Source organism: Cervus canadensis, chromosome 22, assembly GCF_019320065.1.
Source record: "Cervus canadensis isolate Bull #8, Minnesota chromosome 22, ASM1932006v1, whole genome shotgun sequence".
NCBI classification, from domain to species: domain Eukaryota; kingdom Metazoa; phylum Chordata; class Mammalia; order Artiodactyla; family Cervidae; genus Cervus; species Cervus canadensis.
This window is the reverse complement of record NC_057407.1, coordinates 58363110-58382467: the sequence shown is the minus strand read 5'-3', so window position 1 is coordinate 58382467 and position 19358 is coordinate 58363110. Positions and strand designations below refer to the sequence as shown.

At 44.1% G+C, this 19358-nt stretch overlaps 1 protein-coding gene across 1 annotated transcript in view; it reads left to right on the top strand.

Annotated features, from left to right (window-relative positions):
* The first annotated feature begins 508 nt into the window (after positions 1–508).
* EGFR (epidermal growth factor receptor) overlaps positions 509–19358 on the top strand; it is a 225344-nt gene continuing 206494 nt past the window's right edge. The window contains exon 1 of the mRNA XM_043441805.1: positions 509–745. Within this exon, the coding sequence (XP_043297740.1) occupies positions 658–745 (88 nt within the window). The 5' untranslated portion in view covers positions 509–657. The remainder of the gene's footprint in view (positions 746–19358) is intronic.

The window sequence follows — 19358 nt, the reverse complement described above, 5'->3', positions numbered from 1 at the left end:
AGGCACCCACCCCAGCCACGTGGGCGCCGCTAACGAACGTCTTAGCTGCCAGGCCACTTCCGATCCCCAATGGGACCCCAGGGTGCTCAGAGGAGCTGGGTGACAGGATAAAGCGGTGGTTTTCCCCCGGGCACCCTTATCTGGCCTTGGGCCTAGGGCTCAGCCAGTTTGCCTGGAGTTAGTACAAGTTTGCTCCGCAACTTGGAGGGAGAAAGAGGGGAAACGGTAACCCCCTGCACAAAAGTGGCTCGAAGAAAGCTGGATCAGGGAGACAGCTGGCGCGTCCGCGGGGGACGCCCGGGTCGGCTCCGCACGGCCCCTACCTGGGCACCGGACTCCTGGGGCAGCCGCTGTCCGCCGCCCCTAGTCCTGCCGGCCGGCGCTCCTCCGGCGGGTTCCTCCTCGGTCAGGCGCGCCGTCCGCCCCTCCTCCCGGGCCCTCCTCCTGCAGCCCGGCCTCCCGGCGCCCCCGCCCCCGCCTCCGCCCCAGCGAGCTAGAAGTCCCGGCGGCTGGCGCAGCGCGCAGCCTCCGCCCCGGCTCGGTGCGCACGCCCGCGGCCCCACGCGAGCCCTGTCCGTTCTGCGCCGCCGTGTCCCGCGCCGCCGAGACCCGCGCACGGCGGCCGCTGCGTCCCGACCGAGAGCGGAGCCCGGCGCGATGCGACTCTCCGGGGCGGGCCGCGCGGCGCTCCTGGTGCTGCTGGCCGCGCACTTCCAGGCGAGTCTAGCGCTGGAGGAGAAGAAAGGTAAGGACGCCCGCGCCGCCGTCCTTCCCGTCCCGGGCGGCCGCGCTTTCCGCCGGGCTGCGGAGGAATGCGCGTCTCGGTTCCGGGCGGCGGGGCAGCCTCGGGCGCGGGGCGCGGCGGGCCGAGGAGCCCGGAGCGCGGCTTTCCCCTCGGCTCTCCTGCCCTCCGCGGGCTGGACGCCCAGGCGAGCGCGTCCCAGCACGTGCGCCCACAGTCTGCCCGGGGGCCGAGGCGGGACACGGTGTCCACCCCGCTCCCTCGGACCTCCAGGACCGGAGCGGCCCTCCGCGCCCGGCCCCGCACCCGCGCCCAGCCTCGGGTCGGGCTCCCGCCCCAGGGAGCCGTCCTCCCAGAGCCGCCTTGACCTGGAGGCCCGGAAGCTGGTTCCGGGCACCGGCCACCTGTGCTGCGGGTCAGGGAGGGCCGAGGTCCACATTGGCACCAGGGGGCGGGTCGCACGGCGCCTCCACGCCCGGGTGCGGCCCGAGCTGCCCCCGCCGTCCGCGCCCCTCGGGCGGTGGACTCTCCTGAGTGGTGGTTTCCCGGGGCTCCCGAGACTCGCCCCCACCTGCAGCCCTTGGGCTGTCCGGGCTTCGAGGTGGATGGGACGGAGCGGTGGGACAGGCCGTGGCCAAACAGCCGGAGCTTGGTGCGAACGCCCCAGGGGCGGAACCCATCCTGGCTGGCTCCCCACGGTTTCAAAACAGGGCTCGCAGCAAGCTTTCCTCCTTAAAATCTAGAAATTTTTGTGTTTGCGATGTGTTTCCTAGTTTTGACGAATTTGACATTAAGCCAACCGAAATATTAAACTTAATTTAAATTAAAAAAAAATTGATGTCTGTGATTCACGTGTGCCAAATATCCAGACTGAACATGAGCGAGTCTGGCTTCGTGACTGCCGACCATAAACCCACTTGAAATGAGAAACATGCCTCAGAAGGTTTAATTGCACAATTTCAAGATCGAGCAGCTTGGGTTCCGAGAGTCAGGTCTGTACTTGCTGTTGAGGTCATTGGCACAGGGTATGGTGCTGAGCGAGTTTGATGCGGGAGCGCTAAGGCATAAAGCAGTGGTTCCCAAACTTTGTTTCAAATTACGATCACTTGGGATTTGAAACAGAACAAACAAAAAACAATGTCTGGCTCCCACCCCTAGACTTTGTCATTTCACTGGTCCTGGGGTGAGACCTGGTTGTATGAATTTTTCAAAAGCTCTTCAGGTGCTTCTGTTGGGCAGCCAGGTTTGGAAATCACTGGCGATAGAGGTGAAATCTCTGGCAAGACTGCTGCCAATGTAAAAAGCTCTTTTGGAACATCTGGAGTTTTAACAATCTTGCAAAGGAAAGAGAATGATGATTTTAGTAAAAAAAAGAAATTAGTTTTTTCCATGAAAGTCTCTCCTCCTCTGAGTCCCAGGCTGTGGTCCAGCTCCTGAATCAGTTGACAACAGGATTCCCGCCTGAAGGCAGGTGGCAAGGGGACCCCATCCTTATTTTAAACCCTTGGAGTGCCTCCAAAGCATCACTTTTCTGACTGCAGAAATGTTCCCAGCTCTTTGCTGTTACCCTTCTGAACACTACTATTAGTGCCTAGAGATTCTTTTCTAAGAAATATATAAATACCACTTAAATTGCCTGTTAGTCCCATGTTTGTTTAAAACAGAATGCTTCTGAATAGAATAGTGAGAGTAGGTGAACAAATGTTACAGTAACATAAGAGAACCAGAATGTTCGGGGCAAATTATTAACAGCAAGCGTTAAAGACCTGTATTGATCAAATTTGGTAAGTTTTATTCTAGAATATTTACTCATTTTAGAGAGATTTGTTTGGTTCTAAGATATGGTGTCCTTTGGTCTTACTGCACTTGGTCCTGTCAGACACTATTTTAAGTGTCTTTTTTTTTTTCCATTTATTGTTATTAGTTGGAGGCTAATTACTCTAAGTGTCCTTTTAATCCGTACATCAACCATACAAGTTGGCTCTTGTCATTATATGTGGGGAAACCGAGGTACAGAGAAGTAAAGTGACTTTCCCGCAGCTTGCAAAAGGCAGATCTTATATTCAAACTCTGGCCCGGGAGCCCTCACCTAGGCGCTGCCTGTGTTGCTTTGTGTGAGTTCTGGTTTTAGAGGAGCCCTGTCAGTGTGTGTGATGTAGGATGCTGGCAGAGGGAGGAAGAAGACTGGGGATGAGGAAGCCACCTGCCCACAGTCTGGACTCCTGCTCCTGGTACTCAGGAGGCCCCTTTTGTGGAAGAACTCTGCCACAAAGTGAGCAATGAATGTGGAGATTGCTGGAGGGATGTTGAGCAAGCTCCTTCCTTTTGAAAAACAGAAAGGTAAAGGTACTGCTCCAGAAGTGATCCTGGATGGTATTCTCAGCTAGGCCATCCTGCCTGGCCCCTCCTCAGATGATATCCTTGGCTCAGTAGATCTGGGCTGTATAAAAGAGAACAAATTCGGGGATGTTGCATCGTATCCAGGATGAAGCCTCCCTTTCTTTAAGGAGACCAGAGGACGCCCACTCAGTACTGGCCTGGAAGCCGGGAGCCTGTGTCCTCATTCCCGTTCTGTGTGAAGGTGGATGTGTCCCTTGCCAGCTCTAAGTTCTGAGACCTTGTTTCTCAATTCAATGAATGTGTATTGAGTGCATCGCATGTGCTAGACATTACGAGTTAAAAGGGGCCATGGTTATCCTAACGGTTTGTATTGTTTCCAGAGTGGTTCTTTAGGCCAGTGATTAAGTAGTATCTTGCTTTTCAGATCTGGAAAGGAAACCAGAGTCTGTGTGTCTGTCATCTGTTCACATTATGTAGCTCCATCTAGCAGTAAATGGCTGATAGCTACCATCGGCTTTGGACTGCCATTTCATGCTTCATATATTCAGTTTCATAGTCCATAAATTTTCAAGAACTTATTCTGAAATTTGAAGACGCCAATTGCCAGAATTCATTGTGCTACATAATTAGAGTCAGTCCATGTGCTGGCACTAACATGTTGTAAAATGTTTTTAGAGGTGGTGTCAATAAAGAGGAAGAATTCTGCCCTGCTTAAAAGAAAATATTCTTTGTTTTTCCTTTGGTCCAAGCTCCAGAACCAGCAGCTAATGTCTGAAACTTTCTTCACAGGAGTGGCAAGCCAGCTCTAACATTAAACTGATGATCATGGTGTTTAAGAGAAGATTGCCCATATTGGTACCGCAAGCCCAGATATGGGGGCAGGATCTGTGATGGGGATACTCAACTTGTAAAAGAACACCTAGAAACTTTCCTGGCCCTTGCCATGTGACTTGCTGTGAAAGTTGTGTGTGTGTGTGTGTGTGTGTGCGCGCGCTCGCTTTAATTTGGACTTAATATAGTAGAAATGGGTTTTGGTTTTACTAATGGGGATATGTTTTCAGAAAAGATCCAAGTTCTAGAACAAGTTCTAGGCATTGTTTCCTTGTAGACATAATTAAAAAACTAGATTCTGCTTCTCAAACCCTGTTTTGTTGTCTTCTATCATTTTTGGACATTCAAAATTATAAGAAGCATTTTTTATTTCAGTTAATTGTTACTTGTTTATTTCTGAACCATCAACACATACAGAACAGAATTTACATCTTAGTTTGTTCTTATATGTCATTCCCATTTGCATCAGAGCTTCTGCTCATGCCCTCTTTTTCATCTTCCTTCTAAAAGGTTTTTTACCTGAGAAAATTTCAACAGTTTTTTCTTTGCACAATGTCTAAGGGTAGTCTGCCATCCAGCCTATGGGCGTAAGCAGGTGAGCTTGAATTCAGGCAAGGATCCAGGCTTTGAGACTTACGCCAAATAACCGGTTTGACTGAAATTTTCACCTTTTCAGAGTCATCAGGTCCAGCTTCCTTGCAACAGGTTTAGGTAGACACGATCCAGTTGTCTAGAAAGTTCCCTGGGCCAGCTGGGGCAGAAGGGGTGGCTGGGGCTGGTGAGTGTGGTAGCTTGTTTACTTAGCCCCATTAGAAGCTAAGCGCTGAATTTGACATTTTAATCTCTGAAGACACTGAAGTATAATATCAAATGTCTGACCCTGTTGACTGAGCATCTGTGAGTTGCATATGCTTAAAATAAATTTTACTCCTACCAAATTTCAGCAGCTTGCTTAAGAAAGTCATCTGTGAAAGCTTGAGTGTGGGGTAGAGTTTCCTTCTTTGTTCCATATTATACCCCATTTTGATGGGTTCTCATGGAAAAACCCAGAGTCCAAGTATCTTTTCTGACTGTATCTGGAATGTGCCTTTATCAAGAGTCTTGAATTGCAATTTAGTGAACTAATGATTGGATGAGAATGTCTCGAACACAGTTCTCCTTTTTTTAATTTATTTTTTTATTGAAGGATAATTGCTCTACAGAATTTTGTTGTTTTCTGTCAAACCTCAACATGAATCAGCCATAGGCACACACATCCCCTCCTTTTTGAACCTTCCTCCCGTCTCTCTCCCCATCCCACCCCTCTAGCTTGATACAGAGCTCCTGTTTGAGTTTCCTGAGCCTCACAGCAAATTCCCTCCAGCTATCTATTTTACATATGGTAATGTAAGCTTCCATGTTACTCTTTCCACACATCTCACCCTCTCCTCCCCTCTCCCCATGTCCATAGGTCTATTCTCTGTGTTTGTTTCTCCATTGCCACCCTGCACATAAATTCTTCAGTACCATCTTTCTAGATTCCATATATATGTGTTAGAATACAATATTTATCTTTCTCTTTCTGACTTACTTCATTCTGTTCTAGGTTCATCTACCTCATTAGAACTCAAATGTGTTCCTTTTTATGGCTGAGTAATGTTCCATTGTGTATATGTACCACAACTTCTTTATCCATTCATCTATCGATGGACATCTAGGTTGCATTCATGTTCTAGCTATTGTAAATAGTGCTGCAGTGAACAATAGGATACATGTGTCTTTTTCAATTTTGGTTTCCTCAGGGCATATGCCTAGGAGTGGGATTGCTGGGTCATATGGCAGTTTTATTCCTAATTTTTAAAGGAATCTCCATACCATCTTCCATAGTGGCTGTATCAATTTATATTCCCACCAACAGTGCAAGAGTGTCCAACACAGTTCTTGATACTGCCACAATTGCACCTGTTACTAGGTGGCCAGTAAACATGGCTTTGAATTAGTTTATTTTAGTATATTTAATTATTATTATATGAATTAACCACTGTTGTTCTTCCTTTGAGTAAAAAGACAGGTGTTATTGTGTATGACAACTTTGGCTTTTATTTGCATTTTTTTTTTCTTTATATTCGAGCCATGGTGACAGTTTGTGCTGTTCAATCCACAGTTTGAGCTCTGGGAATGAATCTGACTTGATACTTGTCCATAAGTGTTTAGAAGTCAAGTAGAGGAAGAGAGATCTACAGATAACAAGTGTGAAAATGTCACAGAAGCAGTGATAGAATTCAATGCAAGATAAAGAAGTCTTCGGTATTCAGTCCTTGCTTGAAATACTGCCTGGAGAGAGGGCTAGGTGTAGCACCAAATGGAAGGATTACTCATTTGAGCCTGTAAAGAACTATGTGTATTTCCCCAGATAATATGATATGAAGGACATTCCAAGAAATGTGTCAAGAGTAGCAAAGTCCTGAAGAACAGTGGTTATCCATTGTGGTGGGAGGTGAAGGGAGAGCTGAGGAGGCTGCAGTTGTTTGAGAGCTATGTGTGAAGGGAGGGGCACCATGCAGGTAGGAACTGGTGTAATGTATTTGGTGTTCCGGAAAGAAGACTCTAGCAGGCTGTGGGGAATGGGTTACATGGGCAATGGTAGAAATAGGGAGATGGGTGAGTCATGCAGGTGAAATGCTGTAGCATTTCAGTGAGGGTGCAGAACAAGAGACTCTGGCAGATCTGGAGGTGGAATTGATTGATAATCATATGTAATGAGTATAAGAAAGAGAGAGCCCCAGGATGACACACAGGCTTCTGACTTGGAAACCTGGACAAACATAAATCCATTCACAGAGGCTGCAAATGCCCTAGGAGGAGTAGAGTCAGTTGGTGGGATTTGAGGTACTCTGATGGAAAAGTCCAGGAGACAGTTGGGAGTATACAGGTCTGGAGCCCAGGAGAGTGGTGGCCTTGAATTGTTGTTTCATTAAACATTTCAATGTCTTTGGCATTGGCTTTGTCTTCAATGTCTTTGGCATTGTCGTCAATGTCTTTGGCAGGCATTGTCTATGGCAGTAGAACAACTCACCCCAGCCTCTTTGTCGCCATCCATACCGAGCTTGGCCAGGTTCTAGGTCACCAGCTGCTTTTTGGACTAGGCCACTGTGATTAGCAAGCCAGATTAGGTGCAGTTGTGAGCAACCATATACATTGTGTATGTAAGTATGTTAAGAATCATGTACTTGTAATCCTGTTATCATGTAATAATCATGTAAGTATGTTGAGAATCATGTTAGTATACTGCTGCAAATCGTCAGATGAGAATTCACCATTTCTTATGTAGGACAGCATCAGATTTTTTTTTTTTTTTTTTACATGTTCATGACTGAACCGAAAAGACTAGGAGGTGACTCTTTAAAAAAACAAAACAGAACAGTAGCCTTTGAACTTTGAACATTCCTCACCAAGAAACTTCTGGAAAAAAAGGATGCCCTAGGTCAGTCCAGTCAAAATTTCTGGAGGATGGAGCACTGAACATACCTTTAAAAACTCCCTGGGTGGTTGTGAAGCGTACATTAAGTGGTGTGTGCAGCTTGTGCAGAGAAGTTTTGTCTCTGTTTCCTGACTCCCGCTTTTCACATATTACATGGGTTTCCTCAAGATCAAGGAACTGGTTTATATTTCATTAGTAAATGAGCCTCAAAGTTGCATTTTTTTTTTTCATGAATTGACACATGAGAAGTCTAGTCCAGTGGCTTCTAAGTATATCCCAAGACAGCAGTAATAGCATCTTGAACGTGATAGGAATGTCCATTCCTGAATCCCCAACCCAGACCTCTGGATAAGGTGCTGGGGGTCAGGCCCATGATGTGATGCGCACCGGGGTGGAAGAGCTGCTGATGTGCTGTCTGCAGACCTCATGCTGGGTTCTGAGTTCACTGGAGGAGCACGGTAACTGTGTCTGGCCTTACTAGATTCATTGTTTGCAGCTGAGTGGGGACAGGGACACGTGTAGTACAGCATCTCATGACAGACATGATGGGGTTTGATGGGAGCCCAAAAAAGGAGCTGCATCTGTCTCTATGTCTCTTTTGGGGACAGTGGCAATGTCCCCAAAAGAGGACATTTAGTTGAACCTCAAAGGATGAGTTTTTTGCCTGGTCTCCATGAGAAGGGAAAAGAGAGAGGCAATATTGTGGCTGGTGTTCCTGCAGTGGGCCCACCATGACTGGTCATGTCATACATGCAGGGGCGAAGGCTTTTAGCATTTCTGCTTCATTTTCTTGATAATCATAAGGAAACTTACAATATCAGAAGTAAAGTGCATTTAAAAAATATAATGACCATTTGGTCATGTTCTTAAAAATTAACCAGATATGAAGGATTGAACTGAATCTGGACAATAGTTGATAGTTTTAACATTCTCCCCAGTAGCATGATTTGTCCCTAAAAATTGTTGTGAATAAGAAAAATGACCTTGTCTGATCCTTTATTAACTCCTACTACAGAAAGCAAAGAGAGAATGAAAACAGAAGTCTGCATAATTCTGGACACAATAAATACTTGCTAAATCACATTGAACTCAGAAAATCTCTCAAATTAATCGAGCCTTGCTCACTTGTAAATTATAGGACATCTGTTTCCTGATTCGCTGTTGAAGGCTGGTTTACCTGTTTATTTGCAGAGGCCATTTGGAAGCAACAGGCAGACATGGCTGTTGATGCGCCTGCCTTTATGTGGAAAGAAATAGGGCAGAGGTGGTTCTAGACCACTGTTTACTTAGAGCATTTATGAAGGACTTTATTTCAAATGCAGCAAAGTGATACCTGATGGTTTTACTACTACAGACGCCCAGGCCTGCTCCTAGGGGGTGATGTCATGATGGCCTTAGCAGTTGTAGTCCCTTACACATGAGATTATCATGGCCACTGGCTAAAGTTCCTTTCTTTTACTCTAGGTAAAAGCTTCTTATTTTTCTTGGAGAAAACTGACCCCCTGCTTATCGTCTCTCCAGGATGACAAGCTGAATATGTGTGAATGTGTGTGAAAAACTCTGCGTGTTTTACTTTCTTTGCCCTCACTCATAAATTCATCTCTAGTGTCTGGAGTAGAAACAAATCATTTATTGAACCTGTGCAAGTCCTTTAGGACAGGCAAGTGTTCCCGGAAATCTCTTGTGATTGTAAATGGGATTTCAGAAAGTTTTTCAAAACTTTTTTTTTTTTTTTAATAGCAAAACACTGTTTTACTTACTTATCAGCAAATGCTGAATGCCTGAAAAATGTTGGGAGATTTCATTGCCATTCTTTTTCTGCATTTACACAATATCTCTTAGCTCATTCATATGTGTCATAAGCCAGAGTAGATGGCTAAAATTGTGCTAGACAATATAAATTAAACTTTTTTAAGTTTGTTGTAGTACTAAGTTGCAAGAGCCTTTTTTTTTTAACTAAGGTATATCTTAATGCAATACTAGAAAGTTTAAAAATTAACATCTCTTTCACAAGGAAAAAAGAACCCAGAACTTCCAATTTCATCTACTTTTGATTAAGTCCAGATGAATGACAAAAAAGCAAAAGGTGGTAGTTGAAGCTTTATTGTATCACCTGTTGGTGTTTAAAGTACTGATTTTAAATTCAATGCATTTCAAGACTTTTTCTTGGTTTTGATTTGCTACAGAGTTAATAAGGAATAAGAAACCTTTCCTTATAGTTACTTCCTGATTGCTTTATCTCTTACCATTTCCTAGTACTTATGCCTGGACTGTATTTACAAGTAAGAATAATGTATTACCTTAATCTGTCCTCCCTTCCTCCTCCTCTTCTCCCTTTCTTTTGTTTTTGGAAGCTGCTATGAGTAAGCCTTTGCAGAGAAAGAAAACCTTGACAAAAGATCACAATGAAAAACTTTGATAAGTGACTTAAAGGTATAGAATATATTTTTTTAAGTTAGAAAGTATCAAAGACATGCATACTTATGATTATTTTTAGTACAAGTAAGCATATTCACGTATCACTCCTTGAAAAGTGGCATTGCTCAAGGCCTTTGTCTCAGTATGCGGCTTAGTGTCTTTTTTCCCAGTAATCTGTTGTTAGTTACAAGGGGGAAGAGAAAACAGGCTAGAATCTACCTTCCCAGTTTCAACTTCCATAAAATAACTAAACCAGATGGTTCTGAGACTCCTGCCAACTTGAAGTATCTATGAAATTAAAAGCAAATCTAAATGCATGCAAGATATGTATTTAAAAACACTGATAATAAATGTATTGTCCCTATAATTTAGATGCTAAAACATTGATGTCATAATAATAATAACAGCTTGCATTTGTAAAGCACTTCACAGTTTACACAATGCCTTAATATCCGTCTTTCCAAGCCTCCTAACAACCCCACAGGATGGAGATAATTATTCACATTTGAAGGTGCAGGACTCAGTCTCACTCACAGGCATTCTGCCCTTTGCTGGTGGTCTCTGGACTAGTTGACACTTTGGTGCTGAGAGCTTTTCCTGCTTCACAACAGACACTGTTTTCAAACTACTGTGTCAGATGTGCCCCAGCCTCTCCTTACTCCTCCTTTGAGACGGGTTTTTAGCTGTTGATGCCTCCTATCATTTTTAGCCCTATTTGTGAATCAAAAAACTAACAGTATTCTTCAACATTTCTGTTATACTTCTCTTACTTGTATTTAACGCCTCTCAGAAGTTCTGTTCAGCTTTTGTTCCTTTCCTATTTTTCCTCATGGTTTGAAGTATTTTCTGAGAGTTTTCTTATATATGTGTTAGAATAGCCTCTTTCATAAGATGTAGGCAGTGAATTTATGAGCCCTGAAAACATTTACTCTAGAAATTAAATGTATAACTTTATTGTAAAGAGTCATAAACCCTCAAGGGGATGTGGGTTCGATCCCTGGATCTGGAAGATCCCCTGGAGGAGGACATGATAACCCACTCCAGTATTCTTGCCTGGAAAGTTCCGTGGACAGAGAAGCCTGGAGGGCTGCTGTCCATAATGTCGCAAAATTGAACAGGACTGAGCGACTGAACACACACAACACAAACTTATTTAAATTTGCCAGACCTGTAAATACTTGAAGAAAAATAAAGAGAGAAAGTAACTTGATAGAGCAGTTGGATCAGTTAGCAATGCCTGTGGCAAAGTGTGCTCATTTATCTACACAGTTCTGTGAAGAGTCATATCTGTGATTTAAATGAAGCACATACTTCAGTTCATTAGGGTGTGTAAACAGCTATTAGGAGAAGATACACACTCAGTAAGCAGTGTGCACTGCAAGGTGGCTCACACCCTTTACACAAATCCATTCTGGATGGTATCATCCTTGGAAGCATGGACTTGAAGGAGAAATTATTACAAAAATAAAACTGTTCCACTTTGGGGGGCTTTGTTAGTTAAATTGATGGAACAAGGAATGTGACAGTGAATGGGTTCTTCATTTATGCAGAGACACCTTTTCTCAAAGAAATTCCAGATACAGTGTTTGTTCTCCTCCATTATGAAGGAAAGGACTTTTGTTTGTCATTGTCGTTTATTCCTAGCATAGTGGAAACTTTTCAGTACTCCAGCAGAAATTCCCCCAGAGCCTGTTTATATTTTATAATTATCAAGTGAAATAGGAAAAAGTTCTGTACGTAAGCAGAATAATTGGTCTGCAGTTGCTACCTCTGTATTACAGGTGTAGGTCTGTCACTGAGAGAACACGTGGTCTTTGCAGCCTGCGATGGCGCAAACCCTCACAGAGAACAGGCAGCTAGTGTGTTGATTTCGGGGCCACTTTAGTAACTGAGCCTCTAAGTCTTGTGAAAGTTACTTGGGCAAAAGCTATGCCATTTCACCTTCAGTCAGCAAAGTCTGCCCAGCCAAGGCACAACAGAAAGTTAAGCAATTTGGTGAAACAGAACAACATAAGGAGTCAATCAGATGAATTGCCTGGTTTCTCACTTCACTTTCAGCCTCTAGGTACTCTTTTTTGTTTAAATGCACATTTAACCTTGTGCCTGGTTTGGGGAAGGCAGTAAGTGCAGAAGTCCCAGGTAGGTGGAGGATTTGGGTAGGTATCTCAAGTCCACAGTCCCTCAGGACGTAGTGATTGTTCTTAAAGTCTCCAGTAGAAAAGCTAAGTTTTTAGATTGTTGAGCAGTAGCTACTAACTATGCATAATGTTGCCCAGTTGCAAAAACAAAGCATTCAGACTGTAGCCAGGAAAATAAGTAGTCAAAAGTTCCAGGTCTGAACCATCCTAGGAAGCAATGAGAATGGGGTATTTGATGCCTTGATGGGGACAGTTGTCAGGAGCGCCTGCTTCTCTTGCATTTTTCTTTCTTCCTTGGACTTCATTTTGGGGAGAGTTTGGACTTTATCCACCTTCTAAGCTTGTATCGTCTCACCTAGGTGACGAGAGAGTGGTGGACCGAGGTGACAGTCACAGTGAAATGCAGCAGTGGTGAACACAGGCTGCTGAGTGCAGGTTTATAGAAGTTTTACAGGCTGGGTGACTTCTGGACACTGTGTACACGGTTGATTTTTAATTAAGACAGAACCACTAGGTAGCATGTAACGTAATAACAATATGCAGTCCTGATCTCATGACTGTCACGTGTGTTGTTCACAAGCTGCTCTGTCCAGCCAGAGGGGCTCAGGCCGCGTTTAAGAGGCACTTTAAAAGTAACAAATGATAACTAATTAATACCCAGTAGTTTTGAGATGAGCCATCAAGCATGCTGGCTCGGTGGCGTCTCTCGGGGATGGGGAGAGGGTAGGATCATGAAGTCTGTGTCTGTCTGGGGAAGCGGCTCTGGCCAGCGAGGTGGAAGCTGAGTGTGCCTCACGGGGAGGACCGTGTCTGCAGAGGGGTTTCCTTAGAGTCTGATCGGTGACGTTTCATAGAGCTTCACACACATGTATGCACCTCTGCCTCCTGGCGTGGCCTGGCTGGCCCTGACTGGTGGGAGCCATGTGCATCCTGACACACGCGGCTGGGACATGTTTGCAGGTCTGCACGTGTGTGCCGCCTCCAGAGGTGTGCGACCACTGCCCTCTGACCACCCTGACTGTCTCTGTTGTTGGTGTCATTTTGCCACAGGTGCTTCAGGTCACTTACCAATGATCTCTGCCCACTAGTTGATACAGAGTTGATTCTCCTGGAGAATCTGTATCTGTTTGTATTTTGGGGACTGTGAAGTGGAATATGTATGTCACGGATTAAAATGTCATTATTAAATGGGGGAAATGTCCCTGGGCTTCTTGACTCAAACAGGGAAGGAAGACACTTCCTCAGCCAAGAAATGACTACAAATGACTACATTTGTGGGATGAAGAGGACCTCCCAAACTGGAGGCCAACAAAGTCATATGCCAACTGTTCAGGGCTCTTGGAGTAACTACTCTCAAAACAAAAGCTTCCATTAGGTGGGTGTTTGTGAACCTCACTGGTTCTGTGTCCAGAATTGTCATGTTTATGATTAATTTTTCCAGTCTGCATATTATTATGCTAAAGGATGCATTAGACCAGTGATTCTAGGACCAATCATCATCAGCATTTGAAATGACTTTTTTTTTTCATTCTAGAAAAGGCAATAATAACCTTCTTTATCTCTAACATCTACTTGATGTTAAATTTTTTATAAACAGGGCAAACAATGTGCACATGGGGCTAGAATATAAATATACAAAATGATTATGTGAGAAAATGTCTAGATCTGCTATGTGGTACCTTTTTGAATAAAAGTTATTGAGGCTCCTCCCCCTGAACACACACAGGACGGTGTGGGGTCTGGATCGGGCTTCACCTCTTGGTTGCTGGCTCAGCTGAGCAGCCCTGTGAGTCCTGGTCTCCTCATCTTTAGAGTGGAGACACAGTCACAGTGCTTATCTCCTGGTGCTGCCAAGAGGATGAAAGGAGATGATTGTTTAGAAGATGGAGTCCATTCCAGAGGAGCTCACTATATCACTGTGTAATTGCTGTGCCTTGCACTCTGACCTCTAACCCTCGCCACAACCTTTACGATTCCTGTCCCTACACCTGCCTGAGCTCATCTGCCCAGGAAGGGTCACTCTGGACCCCGCCTGGGACCCGCATGCCTCTGCCCCAGATGCCCACCAGCTCTGGGTCCTGGGAAGGCTGTGGGGTCCCAGCAGGAGAGGCTCCCCAGACCCACTCTTTCCCTCCACAGTGGGCCTCACTTTCCCTCCAAAGAGCACTGTTGTTGTTTTGTTCCTGTAGATCCCGGAGCCAGTTTTTAAAATGCTGCTGGTTCCATTGTACAACTTGATGACTTATTCCTGTGCTGTTTGCGCGTTGGCACTTCATTGTGGCCGCGGTGAAGGGCCGTTTCTCGTCTGCTTTCCTTTCTCACCTTTCTCCCTTCATCACCACGGCACACGTGGCAGGGATGGCCACACACATTTCCCAGCCTCTAAGTCTTCAGGGTCCCCTCGGCAGACGCCCTGTCGGAAGCCCTTGCCCCTCTCAGTCACAGTTAAGTTTCTAAAGAAAGAAAAAAGTGGAAGTGTTATTTGATCTGAAACTAGTTAAAGTGTTTCAGGTAGTGCTTCGTGCACCTGTGATGGGTTCTAAGCCACTGCACATCCCACTCAGGGGCCGCTGCCTTCATCCAGGCACCAGCCTCATAACTTCCTTTGCTTTCCTGTTTTTCACTGAGTTTGTACTAAGATTTTCAGGTGCTCTTGCGGAGCCATGAAAATGCACCAGTTACCTATCATTCTTCTTCCTGTCTATCTGTCTATCATTTCTATCATTGTTTTTGAATTTGCAAGATAACAGATGGTCATGAATTAATACACTAGAGACTTGCTATTTCCTAGCAGCAGCATATAAAAGTTATTTTTAAAGTTGTTTTAAATCTGTGAGTAAAAATAAATTGCTTTTGCTGCAAGAAACACCAAAAATGGAAAAGCTAACAGTACAAAGTTGATCATTTATCTCATAGGCATTGCTAGCAGCATAGCTGCTTTATAAACAGTGAGAGGATTTATGAGACACTTAATTTACAGCTGGGTTGAAGGGCATTCTAACCTTTGCTCCGGGTCTTGCCATCCTTGAGCTTTTTGGAGTCACATGGGGCCGGGTGGGGATGTAGCTTGCCTGGGAGCGGGCTGTTTGAAGACAGGCAAGACACAGAGAGGAAAGCAGTCAGCACTCAAGCAAATGTTTGTTTTCTTAGAATATTAACTTTATGGATAGCATTTCCTTTTTTTAATTTTAAGAATGGGAGAAAAGAACGTGTGTGGTTAGGAAGGTGAGGATTAAGCAAGTCAACCACTGTACATTCCCTAGATAATGTTAGTGACAATAAGTTCTTCACTTTCAAACCATGTTTTACAGTGGGTGTTTGTCTGAACTTAACGTTTGGATCTTATTTTTTCTCAATTTTTTTTTTCTTTTTTTTTACTTAATAGAGGAGTTCAGAAGACTTTTTAAATTGTAGTTCTTAGGAAAAGCATACTGGAAACACTGACCGCGTTATGTAAATATGAATGGTGGTTTGTTGTAACAGGAAGGCTTTTTGTTGTTAGCTTTTTATTTTGAAAGAAGTACAAATTCACCGGAAGTTGCAAAACAGGCACAGGGAGGTCCTATGCACCCTGCCCCCCGCACCCCACCCCCCATCCCCCAAGTGGAACATCCTAGCAAAGCCGTAACTATTCAGTTTGACATCTTCGTCTAATAAGCTAAATGCTCGCTGTTTTAATTAGCTTTTTAGGTAGTATTATATAAATTAGTCTTTACAATACTGTTTAGAAGGTAATTTCTTAAAATGAAATTTGTTGGTCTCTAAAGTCGGAGACTGTGGAGTCCTGAGGAGGGAGAACTAATGAGGGATGAACGAAGAACATAGATGAACAGATGGACAGAGAAATAGAGACAGATAGATTGATTACTCTTTTGTTGATTATTTGGACAAGCCAAACATTTTCTTGTAGTTTTGGGGTTAATTTGCCAAGTTTATATTCTCTTCAAGTCAGAGTGGTTGTGTTTTTTGTGTGTACCATCATATTCACCCCATGTTTATTTTCATCTATTTGGTCTATCTTGCCTTCTTTAAGTGCTCGGGAAGAGGGTCTTCTGGATTGCTGGTGAAGTGAGGTTTCTTGATTGAGATGCTGATTCCATGGATATGTCACTCAGTGAAAAATTCATGGAGCTGCATATTTTTTTATTTCTATACTTTTCTACATATATATTATGCTATAATAATTTTAAAATACTGGAATCACAGTCATGCAATAGAGAAGGTAAAAGACTGACAGGGAAAGCCAAGGTTTTGTTAGAAAAATCAGGATCTCAAAGACAGTATTGGACTTCCAAGTCAAGGCTTTACATTTGTTCTTTCTCCTGGTATAAATAGCAAAAAGATCTCTCCAATTCAAAGTGAGGCTGTTCTTACTGTTACTTCAATTTACTCTAAGCCAAAGATGGAGAACCTCTATACAATCAGCAAAAACAAGACCAGGAGCTGACTGTGGCTCAGATCATGAACTCCTTATTGCCAAATTCAGACTTAACTTTAAGAAAGCAGAGAAAACCACTAGACCATTCAGGTATGACTTAACTCAAATCCCTTACAATTATACAGTGGAAGTGAGAAATGGATTTAAGGGACTAGATCTGACAGAGGGCCTGATGAACTAGGGATGGAGGTTCATGACATTGTACAGGAGACGGGGATCAAGACCATCCCCACAAAAAAGAAATGCAAAAAAGGCAAAATGGCTGTCTGAGGAGGACTTACAAATATCTGAAAAAAGAGAAGTGAAAAGCAAAGGAGAAAAGGAAAGATATACCTGTTTGAATGCAGATTTCCAAAGAATAGCAGAGATAAGAAAGCCTTCCTCAGTGATCAGTGCAAAGAAATAGAGGAAAACAATAGAATGGGAAAGACTAGAGATCTCTTCAAGAAAATTAGACATACCAAGGGAATATTTCATGCAAAGATGGGCTCCATAAAGGACAGAAATGGTATGGATCTAGCAGAAACAGAAGATATTAAGAAGAGGTGGCAAGAATACACAGAACTGTACAAAAAAGATCTTCACGACCCAGGTAATCACAACAGTGTGATCACTCCCCTAGAGCCAGACATCCTGGAATGTGAAGTCAAGTGGGCCTTAGGAAGCATCACTACGAACAAAGCTAGTGGAAGTGATGGAATTCCAGTTGAACTATTTCAGATCCTAAAAGATGATGCTGTGAAAGTGCCACACTCCATATGCCAGCAAATTTGGAAAACTCAGCAGTGGCCACAGGACTGGAAAAGGTCAGTTTTCATTCCAATCCCAAAGAAAGGCAGTGCCAAGGATTGCTCAAACTACTGCACAATTGCACTCATCTCACACACTAGTAAAGTAATGCTCAAAATTCTCCAAGCCAGGCTTCAACAGTACATGAACCATTAACTTCCAGATGTTCAAGCTGGTTTTAGAAAAGGCAGGGGAACATTACTTTGTCATCAAAGGTCCATCTAGTCAAAGCTATGGTTTTTCCAGTAGTCACGTATGGATGTGAGAGTTGGACTATAAAGAAAGGTGAGCAGAGAAGAGTTGATGCTTTTAACTGTGGTGTTGGAGGAGACTCTTGAGAGTCCCTTGGACTGTAAGGAGATCCAACCAGTCCATCCTAAAGGAGATCAGTCCTGGGTGTTCATTGGAAGGACTCCAATACTTTGGCCACCTGATGCGAAGAGCTGACTCATTTGATAAGACCCTGATGCTGGGAAAGATTGAAGGCAGGAGGAGAAGGGGATGACAGTGGATGAGATTTTTCGATGGCATCACCGACTCAATGGACATGAATTTGGGTAAACTCCGGGAGTTGGTGATGGACAGGGAGGCCTGGCGTGCTATGGTCCACGGGGTCGCAAAGAGTCAGACATGACTAAACGACTGAACTGAACTGAATTCCAGGTTATTTTAAATATAGGGTTAAAAAAGGATAGCATTCGAGTGGCATATTCCTCCTTCTTACATATACATAAAAATCCTAAAAAAAAAAAAAAAAAAAAATCCTCAGAAAGAGAGCCTCTTTTAACAGGTATTAACCAACTGGAGAATTCTTACAGAAAGACAGTGTCAATCAGAGATAACCACATCTTCCTTCCCTGCCTGTTAGTGTCAGGCTCTTGTGGAGCTATATTTAGACACACACAGGAAAAGAGAAGAGACAACCAATCCCATGGAAAAGAAACTGCCAATGCATGTGGCATATGTGGGATCCTCTTGTGGGACTCTCCAGAGACTCCCAGATCTCTAAGCATGCTGAGCCCTGGTTCTTACACCTGTTACACTGTGCTCACAGTACCACAGGGGCGCTTTATCTTACTAGATTGGTATAATTTGCCAGAATCTTATGTTTCATTTTCATTTTTCAGTTCAGTTCAACTCAATAGACATGCAATAAATATTTCCTGCTTATACTCTGTACCAAAAAGCTGCTGGGGACTGACTTCCATAGTCAGAAAATATAGTCTGTGCCCATCGGGAGCCTTCAGTCCAGAAGCCTATTCTTTCCCTTGCATTTCCAAAAGTGAGAATTTAGTCTAAAGTGGTTTGTGAGTTCTTCAGAAGCAAAGCAACAGTCACACAAAAGCTGAACGGGTTCAGTAGGTGCTGGCATGTGGACTTGAAGCATGGTGTAGCTCTAAGTCCCTTGCAGCTTTCTCAGAGCCTCTGACACACTTCATTTTGTCTTAATAATCATGTAAGAATAGCCCCCATTTACATTTTTGATCTCTTTATCAGGGACAACAAGCCCTGAGCTTCTGTGTTCACAAAATAACTGAAGTGGTTCAGAAAATCTGAACTCCTTCCACGTTTTTAAGTCAACATCTAAAATCATTTACCATAAGCTTAATAGTTGTAAGAAAGAAAATGTCAATCCTTTGGTAAATCTGCCAGAAAGACACTGACTTCTTTTTTTTTCTGGTCAAAATACTTGTTAATACTTTCCTCAAAAGGTCTATCTCAGTTCTGAATGCCGATTCTAAGATGGTCATTTTGACACTGGATGGGAAGTTGGGGCAAGGAGATGCCATGGACTTGCTGCTGGGAGGGAGTCTACCAGGCTGTCTACAATATTCCATGGCTGAGTCCGGTGCATGTACCCTGGCACCTTAGTGGGGCCTGAGATGGGCCAGGAGGGTGGTTGTGGTAGGAGGACATGGGTTCAGGTGGGTGGGCATTAGGAAAGAGTGCACCCAGGAGGGAAAGACCATGGGGAGCCCCAGTACCACAGGGGCCAGAACAGTGGGTATCAGGCCGAGCAGGCAGGAGTGTGAAAATGACAGTCAGAAGCTGGAGGAAGCGCCTGGCCTGCAGCACTGGCCTTTTCCTGAACAGCGAATCTTCCTCCAGAGGGAAGGGGCTGTGAAGAGCCCAGAGGTTCGCAGGAAAAGTGCTGAACAAACCCATCACCAAGCAGGTGCGCTGGTCCCACACAACTCTGAG